Consider the following 19,095-nt stretch of genomic DNA (forward strand, 5'->3'; position numbering starts at 1 on the left):
TATGTGTGTGTATGTGTGTGTATGTGTGTGTATGTGTGTGTATGTGTGTGTATGTGTGTGTATGTGTGTGTATGTGTGTGTATGTGTGTGTATGTGTGTGTATGTGTGTGTATGTGTGTGTATGTGTGTGTATGTGTGTGTATGTGTGTGTATGTGTGTGTGTATGTGTGTGTATGTGTGTGTATGTGTGTGTAATTGTGTGTATATGTGTTTGTATCTGAGTATGTGTGTGTGTGTGTGTGTGTGTGTGTGTGTGTGTGTGTACATACAGTTTATTTAGTATATAATTATAAAAAATATCATCAAATAGTGTGTTTATATAGTCTAGTTATATATTAATAATATATATATATATTAATTAATTAATTATTAGATTTTAATTGAATTAAAAAAAACAATTTTTTAATTTTTAACAAGATTAGGTTAATTTATTAATTTCAAAAATAAATTATTGTTGTGTGTATGTGTTAAATCTATTATTAATTTGTTTTATATATTTATTGATATATATATATAATAAAAACATTTATTTTTAAAAAAATAAAATAAAATTTACCATGTATCTATTTAGGCATGCGGAGAAAAGGTATGGACTAAACAACAACAACGCCAACAACAACAACAACGACAAAAACAACAACAACTACTACTTCAACAACAACACCAACTATTACTACTACACCAACAGCTACTACTACAACAACAACAGCTACTAATACAACAACAACAACGACAACCACAACAACAAGTGGCCAACAATTTGGACGATTCGGATGAAACCGGAAAAAATCAATCGGAAAATAGTTGTCCAATACCTACTAATGTTACCTATAATCAACTTAAACAACTATATCAATGCAAACTGAAAATGATTTCAAACAAAAATTCACAAAAATTAAATGAATATTTATTAATAGTATGTATATATACAGTATTATATAATAAGATAAATAATATATAGAGAAATTTCAATACAAATCTATAGGATTTTGTTAGTATCTCATATAAAATAATTGGATGTTTTTTGTTTGTTTTTTATTACTAATTTTTGTCATCAAATTTTATCTAATAATAGTTATTTTGTTTTTGGTATATATATATTGAGAATAGTATAATAGGAGATAATGTTGTTATTGATATATTAAAAAAAAAAAATATTTTTTTTACAGGGGTTAATTTTAAAATTATAAAAATCAACTAGATAATTTTTTTTAGATTTGAATATAATAGTTTATATTGTGTAACGTGTGCATATAACATAGCTAACGTATTAAATATGTTTTTTTTGTGGATATTTATTATTATTATTATTAATTAATTAATTAATTTTTATATATATAAATTTACAATAATAGTTTTATAAATTTGAATACGAATGTACTAAAAACGGTTTACCCGATGTCGACCTGACTGCCTATACAAATGTTAATTTGCTGGATCCGGAAGTCCGATCGGTTATAACATCCACGTGCTCTCAATTATTTAAACCGTGTGTTCAGCAAAAATTGCAACAATATATTGCAGACAATAGACAGTTTGGTTTAGAATTATCAAATGAAAAGTTTATCAACGAAACTAAAAATTATTCATTTGATGAAACAAATGTATGTATATATATATATATGTTAGCAATAGTTAAAAATTTAGAAATATGTATAATAATAACAATTAATTAAACAATAATATTAATATATATATATATATTATTATATCTATTCATATATATACATATTCATATATATATATATTCATATATATATATTCATATATATATATGAATATGTATATATATGAATATGTATATATATGAATATATATATATATGAACATACTTATGAATATATATATATATATGAATATATATATATATGAATATATATATATATGAATATATATATGAATAGATATAATAATATATATATATTAATATTATTGTTTAATTAATTGTTGTTATTATACATATTTCTAAATTTTTAACTATTGCTAACATATATATATATATATATATTAATTATTTCAATTTATACTGTAGTCATGCCTACTAAAAGCATTAAGTTATCAACAACCACTACAACCACAACATGTGGCCAACAATTTGGACGATTCGGATGAAACCGGAAAAAATCAATCGGAAAATAGTTGTCCAATACCTACTAATGTTACCTATAATCAACTTAAACAACTATATCAATGCAAACTGAAAATGATTTCAAACAAAAATTCACGAAAATTAAATGAATATTTATTAATAGTATGTATATATACAGTATTATAATAAGATAAATAATATATATATAGAGAAATTTCAATACAAATCTATAGGATTTTGTTAGTATCTCATATAAAATAATTGGATGTTTTTTTTTGTTTTTTGTTTGTTTTTTATTACTAATTTTTGTCATCAAATTTTATCTAATAATAGTTATTTTGTTTTTGGTATAAATATATTGAGAATAGTATAATAGGAGATAATGTTGTTATTGATATATTTAAAAAAAATATTTTTTTTACAGGGGGTAATTTTAAAATTATAAAAATCAACTAGATAATTTTTGAATATAATAGTTTATATTGTGTAACGTATGCATATAGCATAGCTAACGTATTAAATATGTTTTTTTGTGGATATTTATTATTATTATTATTATTAATTAATTAATTAATTTTTATATATATATATTTACAATAATAGTTTTATAAATTTGAATACGAATGTACTAAAAACGGTTTACCCGATGTCGACCTGACTGCCTATACAAATGTTAATTTGCTGGATCCGGAAGTCCGATCGGTTATAACATCCACGTGCTCTGAATTATTTAAACCGTGTGTTCAGCAAAAATTGCAACAATATATTGCAGACAATAGACAGTTTGGTTTAGAATTAGCAAATGAAAAGTTTATCAACGAAACTAAAAATTATTCATTTGATGAAACAAATGTATGTATATATATATATATGTTAGCAATAGTTAAAAATTTAGAAATATGTATAATAATAACAATTAATTAAACAATAATATTAATATATATATATATTATTATATCTATTCATATATATATTCATATAGATATTCATAAGTATGTTCATATATATATATATATATATATATATATTCATATTCATATATATACATATTCATATATATACATATTCATATATATACATATTCATATATATATATATTCATATATATTCATATATATCTATTCATATATATCTATTCATATATATATATATATTAATTATTTCAATTTATAATGTAGTCATGCCTACTAAAAGCATTAAGTTATCAACAACCACTACAACCACAATTGGACACCAATATTGATGATAAAAATCAATTGATTGAAACTACTAAACAACAACAAAATAGTTGTCTAATGCCTACTAATGTTACTTATAATCAACTAAAACAGCTTTATCAATGCAAATTAAAATTGATTTCAAACAAAAATTCAAAAATAATAAATCAATATTATTCAATAGTATGTATATTATTATTATTATTATTATTATTATTATTATAAATATTATTATTATTATTATATATTCGTTAGTATAGTTGAGTGTTATAATCTCATATATATATAATATAATGTATAGGTATAATGTATAAGTATAGTGTTTTTATTGAAATATTATATATTAAAAGATCATAAATTTTTTTTAGAAAATCTACTATTTTCTAATATGTAATTTTAATATATCATATATTTATATATATATATATATATATACAGTGTATATAAAGTATATATATTATATGCTAACTGCTACTAATAATGTATGTTCACTGAAGGTTTTTTGGATATATTTATTATTAATATTAATTTTCGGTTATTTATTATTTTATTGTTTTTTTTAAAAAAATACATTTATATATTATTATCACAAATAGTATTATGCATTTGAATACCAATGTACTAAAAACGGTTTATCTGATGTCGACCTGACTGCCTATACAAATGTTGATTTAACTGATCCGGAAGTCAAATCGCTTATAACATCCACGTGCACTAAATTAAGCAAACCGTGTATTCAGACTAAATTAAAACAATACATTGCAGACAATAGACAGTTTGGTTTAGAATTTGCTAATGCTATCGACGAATTGAAAAATATTCCATTGGTTGAAACAAGTGTAAGTAAATTGTTTATATTTATATATATATGTTTAATAAACTAATTGCTAATTGTTTTAATTAATATAAAAATAAAAGTCTATAATAATAATAATAATAAAAAAAATTATTTAACAAAAATTATAAAATATATAAATTTTTTTTAGAAAATTTTTTAACACTAATTTTCTAAATAAAATTATATAATAATTGATTTATATATTTAATTTTTTATATAATTTTTTTTTAATTTATACTGTAGTTATGTATAGTAAAAGCATTAGGTATTCAACAACAACCACTACAACCAAAACCAAAACAACAACTTGACAATGATTTTGATGATGAAAATCTATTGATTAAAACTACTAAACAACAAAATAGTTGTCCACTACCTACTAATGTTACTTATAATCAACTAAAACATATTTATCAATGCAAATTAAAAATTATTTCAAACAAAAATTCACCAATCATAAATAAATATTTATCATTGGTATGTATATTATAGCTTAACTAATTATAACTTATTATAACATTAAAACCTAGAGAATAGTATTAGAGATATATAATTGTAATTAATTATAATTATTTTGTAATTAATTATAATTATTTTGTAATTAATTATAATTATATTGTAATTATATTGTAATTAATTATAATTATAATTAAAATCTATTCGTTAGTTAAGGGTTATAATCTCATATAATATTTATATATAAAGTATAGTGTTTTTTATTGATATATTATATATTCAAAAATTTTTTACTAGAAAATCTACTAAATAAATTTATTTTCTAATATGTACATTTAAATATATCATATATAATATATACATACACTGTATATATCATATGCTAACTGCTAATAATTTTGTTATTATTTTATTTTAAATACATTTATATATTATTCATACTAATAGTATTATGCATTTGAATACCAATGTACTAAAAACGGTTTATCTGATGTTGACCTGACTGCCTATACAAATGTTGATTTAACTGATCCGGAAGTCAAATCGCTTATAACATCCACGTGCAGTAAATTAGCCAAATCGTGTATTGAGAAAAAATTTAAACAATACACTGCAGACAATAGACAATTTGGTTTAGAATTTGCTAATGCTATGGAAGAATTTAAAAATATTCCATTTAATGAAATAGATGTAAGTAATAGTTATATATATATATATATGTTTATAAACTAATTGCTAATTGTTTAATATATATATATATATATAAATAAAAGTCTATAATAATAATAATAATAATAATATAATAATAATAATAATAATTAGATAACATTAATATATTAATATATCTATGTATGTATGTATTTATGTATAAGTTGTTATTGATATATTAATTATTTAAACATTTAAACTTTATTAGAAAATCTACTAGATAAATTTATTTTCTAATTTATAAATTTAATATATATATATATATATACTGTATATACAATATAGTTGTCAATTCTATTATATATAATTTATAGAAAATTTTAAACAATTTTTTTATAATAATTTATTTATATATTTAATTTTTTTAAAAATTAATTTAATTTATTTAGTCATGCGCTGAAAAAGCATTTGGTATTCAACAACAACAACAACCACTACCACAACAACCACTACCACAACAACCACTACAACCACGACATCCACTACAACCACAATTAGACACCGATTTTGACGATGAAAATCAATTGATTGAAACTACTAAACAACAACAAAATAGTTGTCTAATACCTACTAATGTTACTTATAGTCAACTAAAAGGCTTATATCAATGCAAATTAAATACGATTCAAAATATAAAGTCAAAAATTTTAAAACAATATTTAGTAAACGTATGTATTACTCTATTATTATTATTATTATATTTTAAATAATTAAATAGGGGGTTCAAAAAAAATCATGAAAATCAACTAGATAAATTATTTTTAGATAGATTTTCTAACATTTAAGTTTAATACAGTATAATACATATAATATATATATATAGATATATATATATATATCATATACTGTATACATAGTGTGTAACAACTGCTAATGTGGTTATATACTAGAGGTTATATGCTAAGGGGTTGTTCACATATTACGTTTGCACTTTAAAAAAAATTTATAGACCCCACCTTCCCCTGTATGTTCGCAATTGTTAGTTTATTGTAGTCATTTAAAAAAAATTATTTTCGAATGTCCATAACCGCTACCCCCCCCCCCCACTCACCCCACCACAAAAAATAAAATATTATCTAAATGCGAACGTTCTAAAAGTCTCCACCCCTCGGCTCCCCCCGCAAAAGATCGCTTTGGCTAACCCCCTCCCCTAACCTGTAAAAGATCGCTTTGGCTAACCCCCTCCCCCTCCCATCAAGTATGAACGTAATATGTGAACCACGCCTAATGTATAACATGTTTGGTTATATATATATTTATTATTATTATTATTATTATAATTTTATGTTATTAATTAATTAATTAATTTTTTTTTATCTATTTATATACAATAATAGTATTATAATTTTGAATACGAATGTACTAAAAATGGTAGACCGGATGTCTATCTGATCCCCTATACTAATGTTGATACGACTGACCCGGAAGTCCGATCGATTATAACATCCACGTGCTCTGAATTAGCCAAACCATGTATTCTGAAAAAATTGAAACAACACATTGCAGACAACAGACAGTTTGGTTTAGAATTAACAAATGAAAATGTTATCAATGAAGTTAAAAATTTTTCACCTGATCAAACAACTGTATGTATATATATATATATTCTATTGTATTCTATATATATATATATATTATATATATATATATTGAAAAAAAAAATTTATCTTGATATATTTATAATAATTAGTTAGTTATGTTAGTTTTTTCCCATGTTAATGTTAATACATTTTTTTTAATTATTAATTTTTATTTTATATATTTTAATAATTAATTTTTATTTTATATATTTTAATAATTATTTTTTTTATAGATAATTATTATTAATATTATTATTAGTTTTTTTTAGTAAAAAAAGATAGAAAACAAATATATTTTGTTTGTTTGAGAATAATAATAATTATTATTATTAATTTTTTTTAATTTTTATATTTATAGCAATGCATTGCAAAAGCAATTAGTTATATACAACAACAACAACAACAACCACAACAACCACAACAACCACAACCACTACAACCACTACAACAAGTATCAGAAAAACAATTACAACAACTGCTACAATATATTCAATTATTAAAACAAAAATCACAACAACAACCACAACAACCACAACAACCACTACAACCACAACAACCACAACAACCACAACAACCACAACAACCACAACAACCACAACAACCACAACAACCACAACCACTACAACCACTACAACAAGTATCAGAACAACAATTACAACAACTGCTACAATATATTCAATTATTAAAACAACAATCACAACAACAACCACAACAACCACAACAACCACAACAACCACAACAACCACTACAACCACAACAACCACAACAACCACAACAACCACAACAACCACAACAACCACAACAACCACTACAACCACAACAACCACAACAACCACTACAACCACTACAACCACTACAACCACTACAACCACTACAACCACTACAACCACTACAACCACTACAACAAGTATCAGAACAACAATTACAACAACTGCTACAATATATTCAATTATTAAAACAACAATCCCAACAACAACCACAACAACAAGTGACCAACAATTTGGACGATAAAACTAAATTGACTGAAAAATATAATAATTGTCTAATTACTACTAATGTTACTTATAATCAACTAATAGATTATAATAAATGCAAATTTCAAATAATTTCAAACAATAATTCAAAAAGAATAAATCAATATTTGACAAAAGTATGTATATATTAATATAATTATTATCCTCTACCCCCCCATCCTCTCTCTCTCCCCCCAAAAAAACTATATTTTTTAATATAAATACTTATTTTTCATATTAAACTATTATTAAATAGTTATTGAAACTTATATATTGAAACAAAAAAAAAACTAGCTTACCTATTTATTATATATATTTTTTTACCATTAATTATAATAATTTAATAAATCAATTGAAACTTTTTTAGTAATTTTTGTTGTTGTAAAGTCTACCTTATATACAGTATATAAAGTGTTATTATTGAAATATTAAAATACTTAAACAGGGATTAATTTATTATGAAAATCAACTAGATAAATTTAAGATATTCTAAACATGTATATTTAATATATATTTTTATATATATATTTATATATATATATTTTTATATATATATAATTATATATATATACTATATGCATATAACTGCTAATGTGTTCAATATATATTTTTTGGCTATATATTTATTATTATTATTATTATTATTATTATTATTATAATTCTAATAATTTTGTTATTTATATATTTATTAATTATTAATTATTAATTATTTTTTTTTCAAATAATAAAACAAATAGTATTATGAATTTGAATACGAATGTACTAAAAACGGTTTACCCGATGTCGACCTGACTGCCTATACCAATGTTGATGCGGTTAATCATCCGGAAGTCATATCTATTATAACTGCCACGTGCTCGGGATTAGCCAATGAGTGTATTAGTAAAAAATTTGATCAATTTATTGATGACAATAAACAGTTTAGATTATTAATGTCAAATGAAACTTTTTTAAAAGATATTGAAAATTTATCAATTGATGAATCAATAGTAAGTATAATAATTTCTATGGCTGTTTACACATAATACGTTCGCACTTTTTTTTTAATAATAAAAAAAAGAAATCTAGACACCACCCCCCTCTCTCTCTCTCTTTCTCCCCTATGTTTGTAATTGTTCGCACACGATGTCCCTAAAAGTTACCGCCGCCCTCCTCCCCCCCCGCTCTCCCCACTATAAGATAAAATAATTATCTAAATGTGAACGTTCAACCCCTCCTCCATCCCCTCTTCCTCGTTCATACAAAAGTTTGCTTTGGCCACCACCCCCCCCTCCACTTAAAAATGCGAACGTAATATGTGAGCTACGCCTTGTTAAGTTTTAATACATTATATATATACACATATTTTATCTTAGTGAGTTAAAAACCTACTTAGCTTATTATTTTATTATTAGAAGACATTTACCATGCTCAAATAAACTATTAATAAATCAATAATTTTTATAATTATTGATTTAGTTATCATTTTATCATTTATAATTAGTTTTTTTTTAAAAAATGTAAAAATATATTAAAAACTTTTTATTTTATTCAAATTTTTTATTTTAAGAATAATTATTATACTAATTATAATAATAATTATTATTATTAAATATTTATTAATTTATATATATATATATATATATATATATTAATAGGATTGCAGTATAATAGCATTGGGTCAACAACAACAACAACAACAAGAAAATTTTCAACAATTACAACGACTGCTACAAAATATTCAATCAATAAGCCAAGAACAACAACAACCACAATTAATAGAACGTCTATTACAAAAACTGCTACGAAAAATTCAATTATTAAAACAACAACAACCAAAACAATTAAAAAATGAATTTTCAGAACAACAATTACAACAACTGCTACAATATATTCAAATATCAATACAACAACAACAACAACAACAATCAGAAAATCAAGTATTAGAACAATTTAAACAATTACAACAACTGCTACAAAATATTCAATTATTAAAACAACAACAACAACAACAACAACAACAACAACAACAATTGGCCAACAATTTGGATGATAAAACTAAATTCAATGAAACTAAAAATCTAAAACAACAAAATAATAGTTGTAAACTTCCCTATGATGTTACCTATAAGCAACTAAAACATATTAATCAATGCAAATTTAATATGATTAATAAAATTAAGTCAAAAAAATTCAATCAATATTTAGTAAAAGTATGTAAAATTATTATTATTATTATTATTATTATATATTATAATACAATTTATTGTAAATTTTTTAAATATTATTTTATATAATTATATATAAAAGGGTTATTCATTAATCTCGCGCATGGGGTTTTTGCTATAACTCTTAAGCGGAGTGAGATATATTAATTTTGTAAAAAGTGTATTAAAATATGATTTACGCGTAATATTATAAAATATAAAATTTTTAATTTTGATAACGTGATCATATTTATGCTGGGCTGTTTGTAAACCACTATGTCACAACCTAACCTATAAATGATAGAATAAAATTTCAATAGCAATTTTTTAAAGCCTGACTTGGAAATTATGGGAAGAAAATTTTTTTTAAATTGGTCGAAAAATAAATTTTTTATGGCTTTTCAAACTTGTGAAAAAACACATTATATAAAATAGTCAAAAATAAAATGACGTTATTTATAAATAGTATACACTTATAAGATAAAGATTTTAATACTATTACATATTTGAAAAACTAAATTTTTTTATGTCTAATATTTTTTTAGATAATTAAATTTAAAATTAAATTACATTATCAAATTATAATGCTATGTTTTTATTGTAATATTAATATCTAAAAAAATATTTGACATAAAAAAATTTAGTTTTTAGAATAAGTAATAGTATTAAAATCTTTATCTTATAAGTGTATACTATCCATAAATAACGTCATTTTATTTTTGACTATTTTATATAATGTGTTTCTTCATAAGTTTGAAAAGCCATAAAAAATTTATTTTTCGACCAATTTAAAAAAAATTTTCTTCCAATAATTTTCCAAGTCAGGCTCTACAAAATTGCTATTGAAATTTTATTCTATCATTTATAGGTTAGGTTGTGACATAGTGGTTTACAAACAGCCCAGCATAAATATGATCACGTTATCAAAATTAAAAATTTTATATTTTATAATATTACGCGTAAATCATATTTTAATACACTTTTTACAAAATTAATATATCTCACTCCGTTTAAGAGTTATAGCAAAAACCCCATGCGCGAGATTAATGAATAACCCTTTTATATATATATAATAGTATTTTAGATTCCTGCATATATATATATATATTGTTATTTAAACATGGGTTAAATTATTTTTAAAACTCAACTAGATAAATCAAATTTAACATTTTCTAACATATAAATTTACAATATAATATCTATATATATATATATATATATATAACTGCTTATTAATGTGTATGTGTTTAAAAAAAATTTTTTTTGGATATACATATTAATATTTAGTGTTATTGTTATTATAATAATTTTTATTAAATACTTATTTTTTTTTATTTTTTTATAATACAATTTTATAGTATTTTGAATTTGAATACGAATGTACTAAAAACGGTTTACCAGATGTCGACCTCACTGCCTATACCAATGTTAATCTAACTGATCCGTATGTCCGATCGGCTATAACATCCACGTGCACTGATTTAGACAGACAGTGTATTGATAAAAAATTGGATCAATTTCTGGAAGACAATAGACAGTTTGTTTTAGATTTAGAAAATGAAAATTTTAACAACGATGTTAATAATTTTACAGATGATGAACTAAAAGTAAGTATAGTTATACTAATTTTTTAAAGTTTTTTTTCTAAAAAAAAAACTATATTATAATCACCTGGATCCCGAGCATTTTTTAAATGTTTGATAAGGCGTCGTTCATATATTGCGTTCGCACTTTTTTAAGAAATCTAGTCCCCTCCCTCCCTTATGTTCGCAATTGTTCGCATGTAGTCATTTTAAAAAATTACGTTCGCATGTCCCTAACCGCTACCCCCCCTCCACCACAAGAAATAAAATATTTAAATGCGGACGATCTTAAAGACTATACCCCTCCCCTCCCCCTCGTTCACAAAAGTTCGCTTAGGCCAACCCCCCCCCCTCAAGTGCGAACGTAATATGTGAACCACGCCTAATAACAATATTGTTAGGCAACTGGCAACTATCGTGTATAGCTTTAAGATAATTAGACCATTAAAAAATAATATCATAAATAGGTTTTTTTTATTTATTTATAATTGATAATAAAAATTACATGAGTATTTTTTATTATTTTTTTATGTAATTTTTATTTTTTTTAATAATATAATTATTAATATAAAGTTTGTGGGCTTATTTCACAGCTATTATTCAATATATAATGTTTTATTTGATTTCAACTTTTAACTCATTTATTCATAATTATTAAATAGTAACGGATCTGTGATTATAATAATAATAATAATAATTATTATTATTATTTAAACAATAAAATATACATACAATGGGAATTTAGTGGGAATTTAAAAATGCAATAAAAAATGTCCACCACCCCCCCCTATACCCCCAAGTTTTTTCGAAAATATTGCCATTTTACCTCCCCCTATACCCCCCCCCTGAAATCGAAAACCTTTAGCAACCCTGACATATATATATATAACTATAAATATATATATTTATATTTTAAACATACATTTCTGATAAAATTATATAATAATTTATTTATATATATATATATATTAATTAATTTAATTAATATATATATAGTTATGCCTACAACAAGAATTTGCTATTCAAACTCAACCTCAACAACAACAACAACAACAAGTATCTCAACCACAAGTATTAGACCAACGATTACAACAACTGCTACAAAATAATCAATTATCAAAACAACAACAACAAGAATTGGAACAACAATTACGAAAACTGATACAAAATAATCAATTATCAAAACAAGAATTACAACAAGTATTAGAACAACGATTACAACAATTGCTACAAAATAATCAATTATCAAAACAACAATCACAACAACAACCACAACAACTACAACCACAACAACAACCACAACAACCACAACCACAACAACAACAACCACAACAAGTATCGGAACAACAAATATTAGAACGATTACAACAACTGCTACAAAATATTCAAGTATTTAAACAACAACCACAACAACCAAAATCAAAACTATCACAACAATCACAACAACAATTGCTAATACAAAAACTACAACAACAAATGCAAAAATTACAACAACAACTAGATGCTGATGATGATAATGTTGATGTAGACACTGATGATGATGATGACGATAATGATAAGGATACTAATGATACTAATGATGATAATATTAGGAAAAATCTTAAGAAAAAAATTTGTAAAATACCATTGAATGTTACGACAAATGTATTGAAACAATTTAGTCTATGCAAAATGCAAATGTTTCAAAAAAATAATTCACCAACATTAAATAAATATTATGTTAAAGTATGTATACATATATTAATAATATATAACACTATATATATATATATATAAATTATTAGTATAATAGTATTTAATTAATTAATAGTTATAGTTATTATGCATCCAAAAATAATTATTACAGTTAACAGCTATTAATTTACAAAAAAAAATATAATTAAGTTTTATTTTTTTTAAAAATATTATTAATAAAAAAAATCAATACTCTTTATAATATATATAAATTTATATAAATAGTTTACATATAGAATAATTTAATCTTTAAAATTAAAAAAATAATTTTAAGCAATATCAATATTTTTTTTAAAAAATTAATAAATTAAATATTATTAATTTTTTATATTTATTTATTTATTAATTAATTGTTGTTGTTATTTTCCTAATTAAAACAACCTAGGTACTTCAATTTGTCTATGAATGTACAGCCAATGGTGCACCTGATGTTGACCTGAGCTCCTACGGCAATGTCAACCAAACTGATCCGGATGTTAGAGTGGTTTTAGTTGGCCAGTGCTCGCAAACATTTAGGCCGTGTTTAGTTAGATCGATGAAAGCCTATCTAAATCAAGACAAACAGTTTGCTAATGAATTTTATGGTGAATTTCCTGGCGGTAAAGTCAATGGATATCCAATGGATAAAATTAGAGTAAGTAATACTAATAGCTATAATACCCCCCACCCGACCCCTCCCGACCCCATTTGCCATAGACTCACCAATATGTTTGCCTATGTGTGTGTTTGTGTGTGTGAGTGTGTGTGAGTGAGTATGTGTGTGTGTGTGTGTGTGTGTGTGTATTTATTTGTTATAAAAATAGATAATTTATAGATAATATACACTAATATAAATTATTTATTAATATATTATTATTTAATAATAATAATAATAATACTGTTAATAATACTGTTAATTATTTATTCATTATATTTAATTTTATTTTACACTATTACACAAACATATATTTATACGAATAATATTATTATGTATATATATATATATTTGTTTATTTATAATTTTAATTTATTATTATTAGACTTAACAATGATTGTTAAGTCTAATAATAATAAATTATATTTATATTAAATTTGAAACAAAAAAAAACTATCACTAAAAATTAATTTTTTAAGTTTTTAACAATTTATTTTAAATAATTTAATTTAATTTTTACAATTATTTATTTATCTAGGCATGCGGCAATAATGTACTAACAGATTTTCTATTACAACAAAAATTAAAACAAAATAATAATAACAATAAAATTCAATTTCATAAAAATACAATAATTTGTCAAAATTCCGATAAAATCAATACAACAGTACTTAAAGATTATAATAAATGCAAACAAATTATGATTAATAATGAAAAAATACCAATAGTTAAACAATACTATCAAAAAGTATGTATTAATTTATACATTAAATATTTTTTAATAATTATTATTAGTAGTAATAAATATTTTAAAATTATATATTTTAAAAACTTTTATTTAAGCAAAAAATTAATTAATTAATTAGTATTAGTTTAATTGTATGAATAAATTATATTATATAAAACATATACTATAATCAAATATTGGTATATATATAATATACAGTATATATTAATAATTATATATCAATATATATTTAAATCAATATATAAATCAATATATAACTATATACTGTATATACACTGTATATACTAAGCTATAAGGAATTATAATTAAAATATTTATTTATATATTTACTAATAATATTTATATAAATTAATTAATTTGTTTATTAATTATTTTATTAACTTTATTATATATTTACTAAATTAATTTTTTTTTAATTTTTTTTTAATTTTTTTTAATTTTTTTTTTAAAAATTCAATAAATAACTAGTTACTAGAATTTGATTCGGACTGTACAGTCAATGGTGCACCCGATGTCGATCTGAGCACCTATACCAATGTCGATATAACTGATCCGGATGTTAGATCGGTATTGGTTAGCCATTGTTCGCCATCCTATCTGTTGTGTATTGAAAATAGATTCATCAAATTTGCTGTTAATAATCAACAGTTTGCTATGGATTTGATTAAGGAAAATCCCCATGGTCAAATCAATAATTTTCCAACCGATGAAATTAATGTATGTATTAGTAATATTATAATTATTATAACTATTATTATTACAACTATTATTACTAATATTACTACTACTATTATTATTACTACTACTACTACTACTACTACTACTACTACTACTACTATTACTACTATTACTACTACTTTTATTACAACTATTATTACAACTATTATTATTACTATTATTACTACTATTATTACAACTATTATTACAACTATTATTACAACTATTATTATTACTATTATTACTATATAAACTTTATATTACAATATATTTAAATTAATTATTTTTGTTGTTTTTGAAAATTATAATATTTTAATTTAGTAATACGGAACTTGTTTTTTTAAATTAAAATTATTTATTTTTATTTTTGTAAACAAAAAAATTAAAATTACAATTTAAATAATGCTTAATTATTATTATTATTATTAATTATATATTTATATATATATAGGCATGCGGTTATAAGGCATTGGGTATTGATCCCCCACCACCACAACAACAACAATCTGAAAACAATGACCCACACACTGGTGACCCATACCCAACCCCTGCAAAAAATTCAGACCCACTTTCACACACCGAACTACAGGAACTGGAAGATCAATGGAAAGACAGACACTATTCGTTGATTAAACCTATCATATGTTCATCAGATAAGATCAACAATCAATTGGCTAAAGAGTTTAGACAATGTCGACAACTAATCGATAATTCAAATAAAACACCGATTTTAGTGAAATATTTTGATAAAGTATGTAATTTTTAATTTAATTTTTATATTTAAATTTAAAAAAAAAAATATTGTCATTAAAAAAATATTGTGTGTTTTTATTATATATGATTTAATTTAATTGTTTATTTTTTTTTAAATTACCATCAGTCAGCTCCGGGATGTATTATAAAATTTTAATCAATCAGGGACATTTTTAGTTAGCTATATATATATAACCTAACAATAGGATATTTAGGATATTATATAAATATTATTAGTTTTTAGAAAATAATAATTTTTATTAACAAAAAAATGTTTTAAGGAATTAAGTTTTTAAATTTTTTAAATTATTTTTTTTTAAATTTTATTATTATTTTTTAAGGAAATTTACTAAAAAAAACTATTCCCCTCCCTATACTACCCCTCCAGCCCTGAGTATATATATATGTATATATTTTATATACCCTATTATTCAAACATTTTTAGCACAATTAAATCAATCAATATATATATAATAATAATAATTATTATTATTATTTTTAAAAAATAAATATTATTTTATTTTATTAGATGAAACAATCGGCCAACGATTGTGCTGTCAATGATACGGCTAGTGTCCAACAATTGGCCGCATTTGACAAACAATTAGATACCAACGATACGGACATCAGGTTGGCTATACTGACTACCTGTTCCCAACAGTTTGGCCAATGCTATGAACATAATATACAGGACTTCCTGATTAAATCTGATCCGACATTTGTATTGCAATTGAACAATGCTAATGTTGATGGAGCATTTAGACAGTTACCATGGTCGGATTTATTTGTATGTATATGTAAACTGTACTGTACTGTATATAAATATACAGTTTATTTATTTATCAATTTATTGATATTTATTGATTTTTTTTTTATAATTGATTGACTATTTTTTAAAAAATAGTTAGAATTGTTTATAATATTTTAATATAAGTTTTATATTTATATATATAAATATTTTAATATAATTTTTTTATATATAAGAATATTTTAGTATATTTTTATATAATATATATATATATATATATATATCTATTTAGGTCAAGGTTAAGTTTTGTTAGATTTTATCTATTTAAAAAAAATATGAACAGGGCAAATGTGATAAATTATACTATATATATATAGTATAGTATAGTATATAGATTTTTATTGAATAATTTAAAAAAAAAATTAATTATTGTTTTTCATAAAATTAAGTTTAAGTAAGGCTTTAAGTTATTTTTTGTGGATATGATAACTATTAGATTTTAAAATCAAAAATTATTATTAAATATAAATATATAAATATATTAATATATAGATATAGATATTTATAAAAAAATTAAAAAAAATATTAAATTATTATTACTTTATTTTTTTTTTAAAAAAATATTAATTAATATTAATTTGAATAATTTATATATATATATATATATAGGCATGCGAGAAAAAGGTACTGGGTATTCAACAACAACTACAACCTGAACCATATCCAACATTACAACAACAACAACCACACCCACTGACACAACAACAACAACCACACCCACTGACACAACAACAACAACAACAACAACAAAGAAATATATTGAGAAATAAACATCAAATACAAGTCAAACAAGTTATATGTTTGTCGGACAACACTAACAACACTAACAACACTAACAACAGTAAAATCAATACAAAATCAATCAATGATTATAATGAATGCGAAAAACAATGGTTGGCTAAACATCAAAATCAATCGCTAATTAAACAGTTTTATAAAAAAGTAATTTTGTTTTGTTTTGTTTTGTTTTGTTTTGTTTTGTTTTGTTTTTTAATTAATTAATTAATTTTTTTTACTTTAAAAAAAATTAATAATAATTATTATTATTATTATCTATATATTTATATATATATTTTAGCATAGAGAAATTGCCTATACATGTACCAATGATGGTAGTTCCTTAAATAATACTACTAGTAATGATAGTAGTAATGATATACCTAAACTGCTGGCCAACTATCAGTTAGTAACTAATGGGACAGTCGACCTGAACGATCTGGATATTAAATTGGCTATTGTAAACTCATGTTCCCAATGGTTTATTAAGTGTATGAAACAACGATTGGACAGTTGGCTGAAAAATGATCAGAAATTTTTCAAAGATTTTATGGATGATAGAGTACAGTCAGAATTAGATAATATTGATAAATGGGTTGATTTTTATGTAAGTTATTATTGATATATAATATATATATATAGTATAATATATATTATATACATATATATATTATTTACGATATATATTATTTACGATATATTATATACTATATATACTATATACTATATATATTATATACTATATATATTATATACTATATATATTATATACTATATATATATTATATATTTTATTGTTTTAATAATAAATAAATTTAATATTATTATTTTTAATTAATTATTTTAATTTTATTTTAATTAATTTTTTTTTTAATTTGGTTCAGGCATGTGAACGTAAGGCACTGGGCATTGAACAGCACTAATAATAATAATAATAATAATTTTAGCATGCTAATTATTAGCATCAATTAAAAATAAAAATAAATATTAATTGTTACTATTATTATTATTTAAAAAAAAATATATTTACTATTCATATATAATTATTTTAGACAATATTTAATAATATTGTTAATTTAAAAAAAAATATTTTGTTTGTATAACTACTTTTTTTTGGATAATTGAATAAATAATAAGAAATTAAAAATATTGATATTTGTATTGAATTATTTATTTATTTTTTAAAAAAAAACTTTAGAAAAACAAAAAAATTAATTATAAAAAAATTAAATTATTTTTAGTTTTAAAATTGAG

At 22.0% G+C, this 19,095-nt stretch overlaps 1 protein-coding gene across 1 annotated transcript in view; it reads left to right on the top strand.

Moving 5' to 3' along the window:
* LOC128953219 (uncharacterized) overlaps positions 1 to 18,831 on the top strand; it is a 34,354-nt gene extending 15,523 nt beyond the window's left edge. The window contains exons 19-41 of the mRNA XM_054298693.1: positions 572 to 916; positions 1,356 to 1,604; positions 2,033 to 2,251; positions 2,693 to 2,941; positions 3,268 to 3,489; positions 3,903 to 4,145; positions 4,388 to 4,621; positions 5,048 to 5,290; positions 5,698 to 5,976; positions 6,646 to 6,894; positions 7,247 to 8,038; positions 8,639 to 8,890; positions 9,539 to 10,093; positions 11,446 to 11,694; positions 12,667 to 13,395; positions 13,790 to 14,038; positions 14,577 to 14,786; positions 15,255 to 15,503; positions 15,955 to 16,254; positions 16,786 to 17,043; positions 17,674 to 18,006; positions 18,143 to 18,448; positions 18,726 to 18,831. Of these exons, the coding sequence (XP_054154668.1) occupies positions 572 to 916; positions 1,356 to 1,604; positions 2,033 to 2,251; positions 2,693 to 2,941; positions 3,268 to 3,489; positions 3,903 to 4,145; positions 4,388 to 4,621; positions 5,048 to 5,290; positions 5,698 to 5,976; positions 6,646 to 6,894; positions 7,247 to 8,038; positions 8,639 to 8,890; positions 9,539 to 10,093; positions 11,446 to 11,694; positions 12,667 to 13,395; positions 13,790 to 14,038; positions 14,577 to 14,786; positions 15,255 to 15,503; positions 15,955 to 16,254; positions 16,786 to 17,043; positions 17,674 to 18,006; positions 18,143 to 18,448; positions 18,726 to 18,764 (7,053 nt within the window). The 3' untranslated portion in view covers positions 18,765 to 18,831. The remainder of the gene's footprint in view (positions 1 to 571; positions 917 to 1,355; positions 1,605 to 2,032; positions 2,252 to 2,692; positions 2,942 to 3,267; positions 3,490 to 3,902; positions 4,146 to 4,387; positions 4,622 to 5,047; positions 5,291 to 5,697; positions 5,977 to 6,645; positions 6,895 to 7,246; positions 8,039 to 8,638; positions 8,891 to 9,538; positions 10,094 to 11,445; positions 11,695 to 12,666; positions 13,396 to 13,789; positions 14,039 to 14,576; positions 14,787 to 15,254; positions 15,504 to 15,954; positions 16,255 to 16,785; positions 17,044 to 17,673; positions 18,007 to 18,142; positions 18,449 to 18,725) is intronic.
* Positions 18,832 to 19,095: the final 264 nt, after the last annotated feature.

Source organism: Oppia nitens, unplaced genomic scaffold (assembly GCF_028296485.1).
Source record: "Oppia nitens isolate AA-2021 unplaced genomic scaffold, nextdenovo-longstitch-racon4-pilon3 scaffold20_pilon_pilon_pilon, whole genome shotgun sequence".
Classification (NCBI taxonomy): domain Eukaryota; kingdom Metazoa; phylum Arthropoda; class Arachnida; order Sarcoptiformes; family Oppiidae; genus Oppia; species Oppia nitens.